A 15,989-nucleotide genomic window follows, 5' to 3' on the forward strand; every position below is an offset into this window, starting at 1 on the left:
TTGGCTCATTAAATTTATGACAATACAGAAACAATGGGACAGGGTTTTTTTTCACTGAAAAAGTATTTTATTTACTTAACAGCAAGAACAAACAAAAAAGTTTGGCATTAAACACCCCACAGAGAGATGTCTGTGCCAGCAGAGGGCCGCACCGAGAGCCGACTGACTGCCAGGCCACCACTTCAACAAAGTTTAAACATAATAAATTTTTTAAAAGCATCTGCAATTCTTGTTCAGCTGTGTAATACCTCTGTGTGTGTGTGTGTGTGTGTTTAGGGAGGGCATGCATTATATGCCGACATGAAGTCCGAGCTAAATAAAATTAAAATAAGGTAAGAGAACCCTGATTATTAGCAGCAGTGCTTTTCTTTTGTTTATTTAATTTGACTCTTCATAGATCCATGTCGGGGCCTTTCTTCCCTTTCTTGTTTCCCTGCCAACCAGAAAGTCAAGAAAGTACACGGTTAATAATTATCAGTTTGACAACATATTTCATTGAACCAATTAAAGTTAGGCGTCAAGAAAAAAAATCTACGGAGAAATAAAAAAACAGGAAAACAGCATGAATGAGAATATGTTGCCGTCAAGGCTACTGAATGAAGGCGGGCCCGGTCTCAGGCCCCGCCTTCATTCCGTAGCCTTTGGCCTTCTTTGCAGCGGGTGCATTTGGGCAGTGCAGAGCACATCTGACTGCACTCGCGTTGAACCCCAACGACGCCGCGGCACGGTGCCGTCTCCCGGTTTACGCCTCCTTGGTTTTCGGTGACATTACCAATCTGAAGTAAACGATTGAGTGATTATTTTAACTCACCTGATGCTTTAGTTGGTCTGACTGCAGACCTTTGACTTTAGACCGCTCTTGTTCTAGTGCACCGTGTAGTGATGCTACCTAAATACAAAAATATCATAATTAAATATCACATAAATATCTCACACACACACACACGTGTTCCTCTCTCATAACCCGTATCCAACTAGAACTCACCTCTGCTGACAGCTCTTCTTTTATGTGTAGCAGCTCTTCTACCTGTAGAAGGAGTTCTGCTTTATCTTTCACTGGAGGAGAGAAAGAACATCAATATCAGACCGATCATTGGGCAAGAAAAGATGAAGTTGTTATTAGATGAAGTTCAACTCACTCTCTCCCTGTTGGAGCATCTTAAGCAGCTGGGAATTTCTTGCTTTCACCTCTTTGTATTTCACCTGCAGAGTTGCGTAGCAAGGAAAAAAATATGTTGTTGTAGTAAATTATAATAAAATCAGTTTGAGTAAATCATTGTTGTGAAACTAAAAGTTAATTTTTCCAGAATTTTTTTGTGTGGAAACTGTGTATGCCTGCGGACCTCCCACTGCGAGATGTTCTTCTTTAGCTTTTCGATTTCCTGGTCTTTCTTCTCCAGGTCGTACTTCAGCTGCTCTGCTCGGGGATCCTAAAGGGAAGGAGAGGTGGAAAAGTGAGGAAACACAGACTTCACTTGGGTGATGTTGCGTTTATTAAATCAGTGAAAAACGTTGAGTAAAAGCTGTGTGGGCACACCCAAAGCAGGGCGAGTTATTTTTTAAATTATTGATCAAAAGTTAACTTAAACTTTCAGCGTATTGTAATTCAAGTTGTAGGTTGGCAGTTTTCTGGAAAGTACATAAATACCACCGTGCTCCTGCAGCTCTCCCCTGAGACCCCCACATGCGTCACCCGGTAAGCTGTAAGAGTCCGAGTCACCATCCTTAGTTTTCAATCAATTGCACGCAAATTGCATGCATTTGAAATATTACAGGATGCACACTTTACACTCGGCTGGCATAAACCTCCAACCCTGCAATGCGGCGGTGACGACAGCTCTGCAACGTACACAACGCTTCAATGTCAGCGCACGTTAGGATTCCACTTTGCTCGGCCGAATATAAAAATGTTGTTCAGACTTCATGTTTCGGACAAAAAAGCTTCCGCTCACGAGTTTGGCAACGATTACCATGGTTACTCGTCTCCAACGGGAAGGGATGCTGAAAGGATGTGACGTAACTAATTACAGTTCTTTGCATCTGAACAAAGATGCAAACGACTGTTTGTTCCCACAAAAGCACGTTGAAGATTAGTGCACACAGCGAGCCGCGCACCAAGTTTATCTCTGGTTTGCAGTTGTGTTTGAATGACATCAGCTGACAGGAAGTCAACATGGACCCAAGCTGTTGCCGAGCAATGCAACTCCGTTGAAACGGGCTAAAACGAAGCATGCGGGTGAATTTGGGTTTATTCAGACGGACGGTATGAGAAAAAGAGTTCCCTGAACATTAAAGGATACAAACCTGCAGAAACCCAAAAGTACAAGTATGAAGCTTGAAATGACCAAAATATGATACATCGGACATGGCACAGAATTTGTTTCCCCTTATAATTAATTTAACAAAAATGCACATCAATATTTGCCTCCAAACGAATTTCCAAAAACTCGCTGTTCTCTCAGGATTCCTGCAGACTAATTGCATTTTTAATTAGCCAGACATAGACATTATAAATACAATTGCATGACCTCCTGTTCCGCCGATGCCAGAACACACGGACGTGTCTGCATGTTTCTGCCCGTCTCCTCACCGGCTCGTGTTCTGTCGTGGTGGTGGCTTCCGGTCCGTGGCTGTTGGTGTACTGCTCACGTTTCTTCTCCTGTTGGACGATCCGAGTGACGTCGTCCTCGACCTTGTTGAAAAAACGCTCCTCCTGCCCGGTTCCCAGCGCGAGGTTGGCCCCCCTGGCGTCCTGGAAGGGAGCGAGGGCAGCGTTTCAGTCGGGGTGCGCCACATCATACTTGATATTTAACAACAAATAAAAAACCTATGCACATTATCAACAGGTAATTTAAATATGTATTCTACATTCAAATACAATCAATGACGTTCCTTTGATTTGACGATTGGGGTTAAGAACAGAAAAGGCTGCTTTGGGGCCTTTGCTCACCTCTTTCTCTTGTTTCTTTTGTTCTGCGAAGAGAGAAAGTACATTCACATGAATATATTGAGCGTAAAGGTCAGCAGCACACCAGATCATAGCTTGATGGCTTTGAAAGTGATCAATGTTTCTCTCACCTGCACTGCCATCAGCGTGGAAGTCCTGCAGTGAAACCGTCTTTTTATCTTTTGCCTGCTGATTCTTCTTTTTGTCCTTCTTCCCTACGCCCTCTTTTCCTCCTCGAGACTTAGGCGAGGACGCGTTTGTGTTGTTGGGCTGAGTGAGCGCACATCATTTGACATTAACTTGGAATTACGGTTTCTTATTGCTAAGTACCATAAAAATAAAAAAAACTACATTAAATTTGACTTTAAAATGAAAAACAAATTCACATATTTAAAGAAGTACAAGGTGGTTTGAAATGTCCACTTTGAATGACCAGTGGCAAACTTCTTCAAGAGCCAACTGGAAGAGAACAATGCGGCCTTAGAGAACAATACAACTTGAATAAAAGTGAATCAAAAAACAGAAGTGAGACTCGATTCATCAGATGACGAATTTACAAGAGTGATGATTGAGAATATTCATAATGACGAGGAAACCTTTTCATTTCACAAAAAGGAACATTGGCATGAACCAATCAAGAGCCAAAGAAAATTCTACAAATACATAAATACAGGCAGCGTAGTCCAAATCTCTCCAGACTAAGACTGACCAGAACAAGTTGAAGTTAAGAGTCCAAATCTGCAGACATCTCTGGCAACTGTATCAGATTTGCAAATATAAGTGTGCCATGTACCTGCTGATGCCCCTCCTCTCTATCCTCTTATGTTTACATGGATTATTGTTACCTGGATCATGGTCCTACTCCTCATTGTATGAATCATTTCCGCCATGTTCATTGAATGTGTTGTCGCTCTATGTGACATCTAGTACTTCTGCCCATCCGGGGAGAGGAATCCTCTCCTAAAGGTTTCTTCCCTTTTTCCTCAGTGAAAGGGTTTTTTGGGGGAGCTTTTCCTGATCCGATGTGGGGATGTGGTGTGTGTACAGATCGTAAAGCCATCTGGGGCAAAGTGAAGTGTATATGGGCAACTCACCAGTTTCTTTTGTTCAAACTCTTGTTTACTTAGAATCAAGGCCGTTTCCAAGTCGGCCTCATAAAGCTCAGAGGTTATCTACAGAGCAAGAAGGAAAACAGATGTTACCGATTGTACAATCAGCTTGAAATGCTGTAATATTAGGGAAAGACAATTTACAACATTTAATGCATCTGCTCTTTCCTAGGTTGCAGTGACAGGAGAATACTGGACCAGACCACTTTAGTAAAAGCATCTTACTTCTAAGAATACACTGGATGATACAAACTAGCTCTCGATACTGCTCACCTCAGCTAGACGCACTGTGGATTCTTGAAGGGCATGTAGATTTTTAAAAGAACATTACAACAAGCTCACACATTTGTTGTTGTTGTTGCTGCTTACCTGCTCATCCTTCTTCTTCCACTGCTGCCACCCCTCTGGGGGCATATTGTGGTCTGCTGCTGCAGGACTGAGAAGTTCCCCAGCTATTCCTGACAGTGTCATACAGGGGGGCGGGGCACAGGGCTTCTGAGCAATCTTCTTGAAGGCCAGATTGCGTAACTGATAGAAAGCAAGACATGCGATTAATTCAAACATGATATGATTATATGATCTGAACTAATGGAGGATGTATTCTTCTTATTAAGTGTCAACAAATTGTGAAACATTTGACTTTATGTTTCCCCAAACCCAAAATACCTCTAATTGGTGTACGATAATATAAAACAAATAAAAGCAGCCAATCCTCAAATCAAAAAGAACAACAAGATGAGTCATCACAATTATTGCAGGTGGATTTTCTGTGAATTGACTAATTGACTTATGGACGAGCAGCTCTTCATTTCCATGTAGAGCCGTTCATTTGTTATTAAAATGGGACATATTAATGAAATTGCACCACCACACCAAGAGTCTGGTGTTGTTGGCGAGTGTCTTAAACACGGCTTCCTGGTTGAATGAATACTTTCATGAACAGTCGCATCAGGACGCATCGGTTTCGTTTCAGGTCAAGTGAAACAACACTCATGCGAGGACGACGCAGGTCCGCACGAGAGGCTCACCTCGTTGGCCTCGCTCTGCTGCTGTTCCCTCTTCTTCTTCTTCTTGTCCTTCCTCTTGTCGTTGCACTGAGCCGCTTTGCTCCCGGCTGCTCCTGCCTTCCCTTGCCGAGGCTTCCCGTCCCGTCCGGTTTTGGTGGAGGTCTTCCCCCCGTCGGAGGCGTCGGAGTCCGAATCCGAGTCTATCTGCAGCAGCGCGAAGCGCGAGGCGGTGGTGTGGACGCTGATCATTGATGCCATTTTCTCAAAAAGGACAATTAACTGTTGGCAAAAAAGGAGTCGAAGAACAATACAGTTAGGAAAACTTGGGAGCCGGTTATTAAGACAATTGGCCTTTATTTTGAAGCGATGTTCACCCATAAACACACTGTGGATCTGTTAAACTCTTTATTTAGACCAGACTGGACGTCGGTGTATTTAATCCCAACTAGCAGTCGTCATAAGACAATAAATGAACCGTTAACGGCTCCGTTCCCAGCAGGCTGACTGCTAGCATTACTTAGCAGTAAGTTAACCTAGCTAACGTGCAGCCGGGCTCGTTAGTTAGCTCGAAACAAGTGGCAAAGTAGCGAAGCACGACAGTCAAAGACACATTCATGGACTCACGGCGATCTGGGGGCTTTAGAACACGAGCTGGGTTGTTTCTGAAGACACGGCACTCACGAGAAAAGTTGCTAGAGAATACTTTCACCTGTTCGGGTAGGTGCTGTCGGTTGCTGTCGGTTTTGCTATCAGTGACTGCCGTAGTACGGAAGCCCGGTGGGGCCCAAAAGGAGGAACGCAATTGGCGATCGCCCTTTCGCTTAACGTGTTGCTCTTTCGCTCTGCGAGCCCTTTGGTGTCATTGCAAATACGTTGCAAATGGATGACTGATCGAAGCGTGTATTGTTTGTTGGGTAGATTGCATCATGTACTGTCATATAGTGGGATGCAGACTTTTGGTGGGATGGGGCCTCCAGGGGTCAGGGTTGAGGGGTTGGAATGAGCCCACAATAAAGGCATGACAATGAGATGTGCATATAAGTATGTTTAATTCATTTCACAACTAAAAGCACAGAGTGCGCACACAAGTTTTTATACAAACAATTCATGAATCACAAAACAACTGTTGTAGTCCAAGAGGCGTTGCATGTAAAGTGGTCATCTTAAGTGCTAAACAGTGCCGGAAATGAAATGTGAAAGACAAATAACTTATCTTCACAAAACACTTTTGATAGATTACTTTTTTTTAAAAAGTTAACTAGTATTTGCAAAAAGGGAGAATCCATTTAGTGGATGCAGTTATTGATAACCATAAGGGGAGCGACTATTTTATGACGACAGAAATAGTATTAAAAAGTGCTGCTTTTTGCATTAATGGTCATTCTCACAACGTGCATACAGTTGAACAACTTGTTTTATGTCTTTATCTAATTGAAAATGTAACGTGCTGTGTTTGGATAGAGCAAGAGCTGAGACAAAAGTCTCTAATCTCAATGTCAAGTTTCTCTCGATTTTCAAGTGCAAAAAACCACCTAGAAGGCCATTATGTTGTCATGACAACACTGGCCATTCTTCTCTTATTGAATGGCTTAAGTCTGCAAAATTCAGCATTGCTGAAGTAAGACTGATAAATAGGAGGACAGTGCTATGACAAGAGCCTGAACCGGTTCACAGTAATGACAATATTGCCCACATCAGTCACGTGCTCCTCCTCCGAACACAAACTCTGCAGGTGTCAGTTTTCGTGGTTTCACTATTTTGTGGATTTACATTGATAGTGAGATGGCCAACAAAGGACAATTTATAAAAGAAAAACTGAGAAGAAAACCTGTTCAACTTAACTTAGATGCGTCTTATTCGTTAGCATATTGCGCATATGGACATGCATTAAATAAACACCAGTATTTGATTACATTAAGACATCATAACCCTACAAAGCCCATAAATTAAGTATTTTACAACAAACATTACATGAAAATGTATCACAATGCTTATACTCTAGATGTTTTGCTCATATTCAATGCATTTTTGTGATTGGTTATTCATGAAACATATTTTTCTTTGTTTACTAGCACTCAAGCCGAAATCGTAGGACACACTGCTGCTACCAAGTGGCTCAGAGGTACCATGATCACGTCATCTGTCAGCGTTTCTGGGCACTTCGATGGAGTCCTCTAGCATTGACTCAGTGCTGGTATCCACAACGCATTGTCGCCTCCTTGTGGCAGAACTACAGACCTGCAGGTCAGCCGGAGAGATCTGTCTCAGTTCTCTGAGACACAAGCGGACTGGTGTCATCTGTGAACTGTCTGCGGAGTGACCCGCCCTCCTGTCGCTCCCCCCCAGGGACTGTGTGTGCGCCTGGCTGTATTCGGGCCTTGTTGCCGCTTTGCGTGCTCGGAGGTCGGAAGACAAGGAGGGGCAGGATATTTGTTGTGCGTGTTTCCTCGTGTGAGAGTCGTGCTCAGCGGGCATCTTTGAGTGTGTTGTTGCAATATGTGTCCTTCTCTGTGCCTCATCACTGTGCGTCTCGGGTTCCAGCACATCGTGTTTTTGTGTGTGTGAGGGCTGATCGGGATGAAGGGAGTCACTGACAAGCTCTTTGATTTTCTTTTTAAGCAGCCGACAGGAGCTTTTATAAAAAAACAGATCTTTCTCCAGATGCTGCAGTCTGTCTTCGAGGGCCTGCTGGGCCTCTCCTGAACCACCCTCTAAGCACACACAAGCGCCCAGGGAGGGAAACGTTAATGAAACAACATTGTTCATTCAATTTCTGGATATTATTATTATGGATATTATGGAGAGGAATAGGACGAACGGCGCCGTCCAGCCTGATCTAATCTCCTCACCTTTGAGTGTCTGCAGCAGGAGCTGGATGTTGTTCTGGTGGTCATGGTGCTGCTGGGTGAACCTGCGGTCGGCATCGAGGGCCAGCCGCTGCATGGCGACCTCCATCTCCCTCAGCACCACCTCTTGCTCTCCGGCGTGAAGCTCGAGCTCTTCACAACGCAAACGCAACCGGCGCTCCTCCTCGCGAAGACAAACCACCTGGGCAGATTGAAAAAAAGAAACGCATATAATCACAAAGATGTTGGCTGTACCTTTTTGTTTACACTCGCACCTGGAGAGAAAAATCCTAGATAGAGCAAATCATTTGGGAGGGAGTCAGCTGGAAAGATGATGAACAACTTGTTGGGACTACAGATGAAAAATAGCCTCTTGGCACTCTGGCACATTTACTGAAATGTTGTTATCAATGTGCACTGTCCCTTATTAAATAAACCATTATGAAAACAACAACAAAAAAACAAAGGAGGGAGCATTATGGGAGGTATAATATCCATTAGCATTACAGAAATAGTGCAGGCATATCTCTCATACCAACAGAAACTCATCACCTTGAGATAGAAGCAAGTGAAGGGAAATAACGAAGGATGGGAAAAGTAAAAAAACACAAATCTCTCGCAAATAATAAGAAAGCAAGTGAAGCCAAATTCAGGCAGTGGGAAGGAAACAGGAATGGAGAGCATGTATTTTATCTTGCCTTGTTGAAATATTTGACGAGCACCGCCGTAGCCTCAGGTGACGAGAGCCCCTTCAGCTTCCCGATGACATCATAGAGTTGGGCTGGTTCAGTGCTGTGTGGCTGTCGCCAGGATGAGTCTGTGATCAACAACTTCTTTTGTTTGTCCTGGATGGAGTGGTTGTTAAACTCCAGAGCTGCGTCCAGGGCTTCAATGGCTTCCTCCAGCTGAAGCAGGGAATGCTCCTCCTGCATGAGGACACATCAATCAATGAAAAGAAAAATGCAAACGATGACACATAAACTGCATCACGAAAATGAGGTCCTGTGCTATGCATACATGTGTCATGCACACACATACAACGGGACAGCTGTTCTGACCTCACTGAGCACTCTGTTGTCCTTCAGCTGGAGGTCCAGAGTGTCCATCTCTTGTTCAGCGCGTCTCTCTCTTTCTCCAGTTCCTCCACGGTGACTCCTCCAGTCCGCCTCAAACCGCTGCTGCTCTGCAGCCGCTCCTCCAGAGACTCCAACTGCACCGACACACGCAGCAGGTCCTGACTCAGAGCCTGAAAAAGTCATTGATTAAAAAAAAGACAGATTACAGTTTCAATACTACGTGTTGTTCAGATCTGTAAGTGTCATTGGTAAATAGACCTCACAATATTACATTATTTTTGTTAAATACAAACGACACACCACGTGTAGAGGCTGACCTGACTGGAGCGGAGCATTTTGATCTCCAGTTTGCTTTTCTGTTGCAGGCAGGCCTCTCTGCGCAGGAGCACCTCCTCTCTCCTCCTGAGCTCCTCCTCCAGCTCCTGCAGCTCTGCTCTCTTCTGAATCACCCTCTCCTCCTCCTCCTCCAGCCAAACGCAGTCAAGCGGCTACGCCGACGACGAGAAGGAGCGAGGCGTGGAGTCGGAGAAGGGGAGCAGAGAGGACAGAGGAATCAAGATGAGAAGAGGATGACAGTGAGGTCAAACAAATAGAAGGAGAGGTAGTATCCAAAAGAAAAAGGCCTTCTTTGAAAGAGGAAGAGCAAAACACTTGAAGAATGTTTACTGCTTCAATATTTACCGTTTCTTTTAACTCCTCCTGGTCATGGCTTTCGTATACAGTCAAAACTCCTTCCCTTGGCTCCTTCAAACAAAAACACAAATAATGTATTGAATGATTTACTCACGCCGCATTTTAACTATTACATCTTTCTTAACTCAACTGAGATGTTGTGTGGATGACTTTCATACTTCTACCAAGGTTTAATTTAGACCTAGCAGGGTTCGTAATATTTAAGTCAAACTGATCACACTGGATTTATATAGAAACCCAAGTTAAATGGATCAAGAGTTCTGACGTATAGGTTTACAGAAGCCTGAATTGTAGTTTAATATTTCCCCATTTTACTGTCTCGACAACGCGGAGGTTTCTCTGTACGACTAACCCGGTTTTGGTCCAGTTCTCGGCTGGTGTCGGTCTCTCTCTGCTGCCCGATGCTGCTTTGAAGCTTTGCTCTCTGCAGTCTCATGTGCTGCAGGCTGCGGAACATCTCGGCTCGGACCTGCTGGCTGTGCAGGGAAAGACTTGCCAACGCGCTGGCTTCTCTGCCATCACCGCGGCGCCTTCCATGTCTGTCTGCTGCTTGGGTCTCCTTGTCTGTCAGACGAATACACACATTTAGAGATGCAAATATTAAAGCCAACGGTTTTGAAACTAGGATGTTATGATTCTCTGGTGTTGCCTGGAGCTGCAGTGTAAACGGCGAAGGTGGAATAATAATTACTGCCCATTGTAAATAGTATAGGATTCTAATCAAGTCACGTGTATGTATTTCTACAATGTCATCAGAATTACAGTTTCTCTTTCTCCCGGTTGCTGTTGTCGCCTCTGGATTTCTAAAGTTCCTCTCAGTACTGTAAGAATGTTTTTCACCAACACTGGCGAACACAAACCAATAAGGACACCATTGTCCTTGACTCACTAAACCAGTTAAACGACAAACCGACAGACGCATGAATGCAGCAAGACACAGTGTGATTTCTCTATAAGCCCACCTGTTTTGTCAAGCTCTTTGATGAGCTCCTCTTTCATGCGCATGTTGACGGACAGATCCTGGATCTTTCTCTGAGTAGCACTGGCTCGAAGTCTCGTCTTCCTCATGTGGTTTTGCCTCGCGTGGTTTCCCTCAGGCCCTGACAAGAAATGGCAAATGACTTCTTGCATATGAAATTACTCCTTGGTAAGCCACAGAAGAGCTTTGAGACATGAACGTATGCTCTTATGAATACAAAAAGACAAAAAAACAACGGACTGCAAAATAAAGTGGAATCATATACATCCTACCTGTGGCTCGCTGAGGCTGTTTTCCATTCGGTGTTTGGTTTAGTCCAGAGTTATTCTCTTTCACAGCAGATTTATTCTGCCGGCTGGTCCATGTTCGGTTTAAAGAGCGTCTGGAGTCACGGCACAAGATTTCATTAAGCAGATTATTTCAAATGAACTCACTGCCGTAAGAAAAACCGACTGTCTGAATGAAAGACGATTGATGTGTGTGTCTTCCTATGTTTCACGTGGAAACGGGGAAGTATGAGAAGGGATGAACAGTGAGACACTAACAATGTATGTGAGAGCCTGGCATCAGTCAAGGCAACTGTGTGCTCCTTTCTTCATCTCCACGGTGCGCCCCGTCACATCTCCTATATGCCCAACGCACAGCACACAATGGCTGTGAGGATCATCAAGACCAGGTCTTCCCCCAGTTTGATTCACACAAGGGCACAGATATTGGTGTGGTTATTTTAAAAAATGTGTTGCAACAACTTGGTGCTGGTTGCACACAAATTAATGAATCGACTGCGTCGTATATGGCGTGTGTCGTGCATTGCACTTAAATGCGGGACTAAAGTTGCAGGCTAGAGACAGAGTTGTTGTTATTATCTTCAAAATGACCAGAATTAAAACAGCATTTGGGCTGTCATTTAAATGTTCCTACTCGTTGAAAAACAAAATCACATGCAGGGTTTGTGTGATTTGTGAGAGGTCTAATTGTGTGCACCAGCTCAAACAACAAGTGCTTTGGTGACATTGTCTGAAGAGGCACAACATGAGTCATCCTTGACACCAACAGTGTATGTATTGTATCCAGTATGTTACTGGAGTGACACACGTTGTGCATGAAGGTTCCTGCTCTACAAAGCGAGAGCAGGTGAGGAATAAACGATTCCACCGGTTAGCTTGTTGTAGTCAATGAGGGCTGAACAAAGACAGAACCAGTTGGCTTGTAATATACAGACTCTCACCTAGATCCACTTTTTCCCATGAAGATGTCATCCTCCTCTTCGTCCTCGTCCTTTGTTTGATCCCCATCTTTGCCCTCTGCTTGTTGTTTTATGAATGGGCAGTACACCTCATCCTTCTCCTCAATCTCAGCCAGCAGGAGATGACTGCGCATCTTAAAGGCTGCCATCACCCTCTCCAGTGAATAGGCAGGTGGACTGGAGTGAATCTAAAAGCACACATGTGTTCGGACAGATATACGCACAGACACGTGAATGTGTGTCGTCTAATCGATCAGTACCGAGCAAAGGTCGAGTGCAACCGGTACAAAATGCAAACGCAATGCAGCTCCCTACCCTCCTGGGATGTCCGTGCCCACAGCTGCGACTGATCAGAGGGACACTGTGGGGTCTCTTGTCTGAGTTCCCAGAAGCTCCTGTTTCCACGGTGGCCCCTGAGGTTGCATCCCTAAAGGTCACAAGTTTGCTTCGAAGACGTTTGATCAGGATCTGCTGGTCCACGAGTTGTTCGGTCTGAAAACATTAATGTGTGCACGGATGTTTGATTTGCAGATGAACTCAAATGCCGTAGCTGGCAAAGTTTCTACCGTATTGTAGTGCTGCACTCGGGACTCTTCAGCTCCTCACCTGTATACGAGTCCGCTTCTTTTCTTCCTCCAAGGCCTGAAGATGGGGTTTGCTCTCCTGAAGAAGTTTATTTACTTCTTTTTGAACGTGTCTCAGCTCTGCATCTTTCTGCTCCGATAGCTGTTCCTCTCTGGTGAGATCTTCCTGAGAGACAGAGACAAAGAGAGATGCTCAAGACCAAAGTTCCAAAGACCCTATTTAATTTACTTGAGGTAAAAATAACTTTATTGTCTATGTAACTAAGACTTTTGATAGTATCTCCTCTTAGGCAATGAAGACGCTTAGTGGATAAACTAGAACGGGCACTCGGTAGAGCGCATACCTTGGCATTTCACAAGATTGGGCATTGAATTATGAACATGTTGGCATTAGTTTCATGCCAATTGGATAAAAACTGACCGTGCTATGGTAAAAAGAAGATTTTGACCTTTCCATGACCTTGACCTTTGACCCGATTGATCCCAAAATCTAATCAAATGGCCCCCGGATAATAACCAATCATCCCACCAAATTTCATGCGATTCGGTTTAAAACTTTTTTGGTTATGCGAGGAACACGCATACAAATAAATAAATAAATACACGGCGATCAAAACATAACCTTCTGCATTTTCAATGCGAAGGTAACAAACACAGGCGTAACTAATACAATTAAGATGGCTTGATTCCATACAGGTATGCCAGCACGCAGGTCCCTGACTGCACTGGCACACATTAATGGAATGTAGCCTTCATCAATGTTATGTGACCTTCGCCGTCTGACGTTGGTTTTTCACTCATCATCATTACCTTGCATTTGCTGAGTTCTTCTCTGAGCTTTAATATGGTGACGTGGTGGGGTTCATCCCCACCCTCCTTCACCGAACAGTCCTTCTCATCAGCTTGACGAGAGAGATTGACAGCCGTGAGCCTCTCCTGCCAATCCTGCAGCCGCTGCCTGAAGGAATGACTTGCAGTCGGGTTCAGGACGTCTGCGAGCATGGCAGCAGCTTCCTGTGCCAGCAGACGGTACTGTGACGGTTCCTCTTGGTTCAACCTCTTTTCTGGACCAGATGTCCGACCCTGACTCGGCTGTTTGATGCTGTCCCCCTCTTCAACTCCTCTACATGTCCTCTCCCTTTCCATCTCTCTCTCCTTCTCTTTCAGTAGCTCCCTCAGCGTGTGTACTTCATACTCAAGCTCGCCCAGTCGAGCCTCACCAGGGTCCCAGGTTGGAGGACACGTTTTAACCTCTGCGTGAGTCGGTGTGGCTCCAGGGCGGTTATGAATGTGACGGGCTTTGGATGCAAACTGCAAGACACTCAGAGTCTCAGCGACACTGTGGTGAGAGGGGCTTACACATGCCACCATCAGCGTGTGGGCGGTGCCTCCCAATGAATCGCGGAGGAGACGTGTGATCTTGGCGTCGCGGTACGGTATGTGTGCACTGTTGCAGTTGTTACCGCGGCGATTTCGACCAGGGTCCGAGAGGGCGCGGATGACGTTGCCCAGAGCGAGCAGGCCTGTGTTGATATGGACCGACTCCTTGAGGCGCGTTCCGGTGTTTCCAGTCTTTCCAGCACGTTCTGAGCCCGCTAGGTCAACCAGACAGAGTTTGGAAGAGCGCACCGATTGCAAGGAGGAGTTGTTGCTGTGGTAACACTGGACGAGCTGAAGGGTGAGGATGGCGTGAGAGCGACTGGAGTGCTCGTTCATCCCTGTGGTGCCAGTGTGACGCAGGGCATTGCCTGTCTCAAGAACACTGAGTAGCTCTGCTGCTGAGGTGACGACCACCTCTTTGGCTCCCACCACCACTGAAACCACACGATAGAATGTTTTTTATGAAACTCTTTTACACTGAGTTAGATTCTTACATTCCCCTGAGGGCAGTAATCCAATGGACAAACGTACGAGGTCAAAACAAGCCTGAAAGTATATGTCTCAAAATACTGTTGGATTACCCGTGTTCCCCCTTTCATCCTCTCTGATATGAAGCTCTTTATGGATGGCGTGCAGCTCCAGCAGGTCTCGTAGTACCTCCTTGTACAGCTCCATATATGACACCTGCACCGTGGCTTCCGCAACATCCCCGCTCTTCCTCTTCTCCCCCAGCAACAAGAACAAACCATCGGCCACAGAGTCAATAATTCCTCCCTCTTCATCTGAAGTTTTGAAAGGAGTAAAAAAATATTAAGATAAAACAGAACATTCATGTTGCAAAGACCAATGAGTGAAATATTTGAAGCGGAACTACAAAGACTACAAAGATCCCCATGATAAACATACAGTGAAAATGACATGGCAGGCTATAATACTGCCCCCACATAAACAAACGTATGCAAAATGTTCTAAATTCCAAGTTAAAAAAAAAAATGCATCTCCCATCAGTCGTTTCCCCAAATCTGTTCATCTTCCTAATTTTGGGATACAAACTGCCACCAACGTACCCTGGTTCCCCCCTCCGAGTGTGTATGTTTTCCCTGAGCCCGTCTGTCCATAACAGAAGACCGTGGCATTGTAGCCGTGGACCAGGGACTCCACCAGGGGCTGGACGCAGGACTCGTACACCTCATCCTGGTTCTCCGTCGGTCCAAACACGTGGTCGAAGGAGAAGAGTCGGTCGGAGCCGAGCATCACCTGTGCGGATCCCGGCACCACCCGCACACACACCTGGTGGTTGTGGAGGACTTCTTTAGGAAGCAGGGGACGGACACGGAGCGCCACCCGGACGCAGACCTCGGCCATGGCGGTGAAAACGTGTTTACTCCTAGACTGTTAGGATGCGAGATTATCGTGAACAAGATGACGTAACATTGCACCAAAACGAACCGCCAGATATTGTCCTTGCTGTGTTTTTTATTGTGTTCATCGTCTTCATCCGGCGGGTTAACTTTATCCCGTCTCCCGTTTGTTGTCGCTCCTCGGTTGCCCGGGAAACCGCCTCCGCGGAGCAACAGAGGCTTCGAGTCTTCTTCGTGGAGGGCGGACTCCGAATTCAAGCGTCTTCTTCGTGGAAGGCGGACCGATTTCAAGAGTCTTCTTCGTGTAGTACGAACCGAGTAACACTTCGAAACAACAGCGCCCCCATGTGGCGGCATGGATACACAACATGAGTAAAACAGGTAGCCAGAAAGGATTATAAAACAGCAGTTACAAATAAATAGATACAAAATGAGGTAATTTAGAGAAACAAGTGAGAAAAGGTAAGAAATACCTCGAAATATTAATATGTAATAATACAATTATACATTATATAATGATATGTACTTTAATATTTTGGGGCTCCCATATATTTATTTTTCTAATTTAAAGATGTTCGTTATTATCCTTTTCCAAGGTAATGTGTTGCCACAGTCATGCCTAAATTGTATATATTGGAGTTTGATGCACCAACTCACTAGGTTGATTCCTCTACATAAATGTATTTTTTCAAAATAAATATTTTTGGGATAGGGAAGCCATCTATTCCAGTTTACATACTGTTTGTTTTACTTACCATTGA

At 44.9% G+C, this 15,989-nt stretch overlaps 2 protein-coding genes across 3 annotated transcripts; both read right to left on the reverse strand.

Annotated features, from left to right (window-relative positions):
• Positions 1-44: 44 nt before the first annotated feature.
• On the reverse strand, positions 45-5,902 carry gkap1 (G kinase anchoring protein 1). 2 transcript variants are annotated; one of them, XM_056418809.1, is made up of 12 exons: positions 5,773-5,902; positions 5,085-5,342; positions 4,426-4,584; positions 4,042-4,119; positions 3,079-3,217; positions 2,951-2,973; positions 2,591-2,752; positions 1,344-1,430; positions 1,140-1,203; positions 986-1,056; positions 812-889; positions 45-433 (listed from the first exon to the last, which is right to left on the reverse strand). In XM_056418809.1, exons 2-12 carry the CDS (start codon positions 5,319-5,321, stop codon positions 392-394), a joined length of 1,140 nt encoding a protein of 379 aa, XP_056274784.1. In that variant the 5' UTR covers positions 5,322-5,342; positions 5,773-5,902; the 3' UTR covers positions 45-391. The 2 variants fall into 2 exon arrangements, with proteins under 2 accessions (XP_056274784.1, XP_056274783.1); XM_056418808.1 differs by having other exon boundaries at positions 5,688-5,901.
• Positions 5,903-6,095: 193 nt separating this feature from the next.
• Positions 6,096-15,970, reverse strand: LOC130196960 (kinesin-like protein KIF27). Its single transcript, XM_056419398.1, is given in 16 exon segments — positions 6,096-7,774; positions 7,913-8,111; positions 8,608-8,835; positions 8,968-9,014; positions 9,017-9,155; positions 9,303-9,473; positions 9,667-9,729; positions 10,031-10,242; positions 10,641-10,778; positions 10,930-11,039; positions 11,886-12,091; positions 12,219-12,395; positions 12,510-12,653; positions 13,298-14,301; positions 14,449-14,649; positions 14,935-15,970. Coding segments are annotated over 16 exon segments (3,912 nt in total). The 5' UTR covers positions 15,233-15,970; the 3' UTR covers positions 6,096-7,199.
• Between the last annotated feature and the right edge of the window lie 19 nt (positions 15,971-15,989).

This window comes from Pseudoliparis swirei, chromosome 7, assembly GCF_029220125.1.
Source record: "Pseudoliparis swirei isolate HS2019 ecotype Mariana Trench chromosome 7, NWPU_hadal_v1, whole genome shotgun sequence".
NCBI lineage: Eukaryota > Metazoa > Chordata > Actinopteri > Perciformes > Liparidae > Pseudoliparis > Pseudoliparis swirei.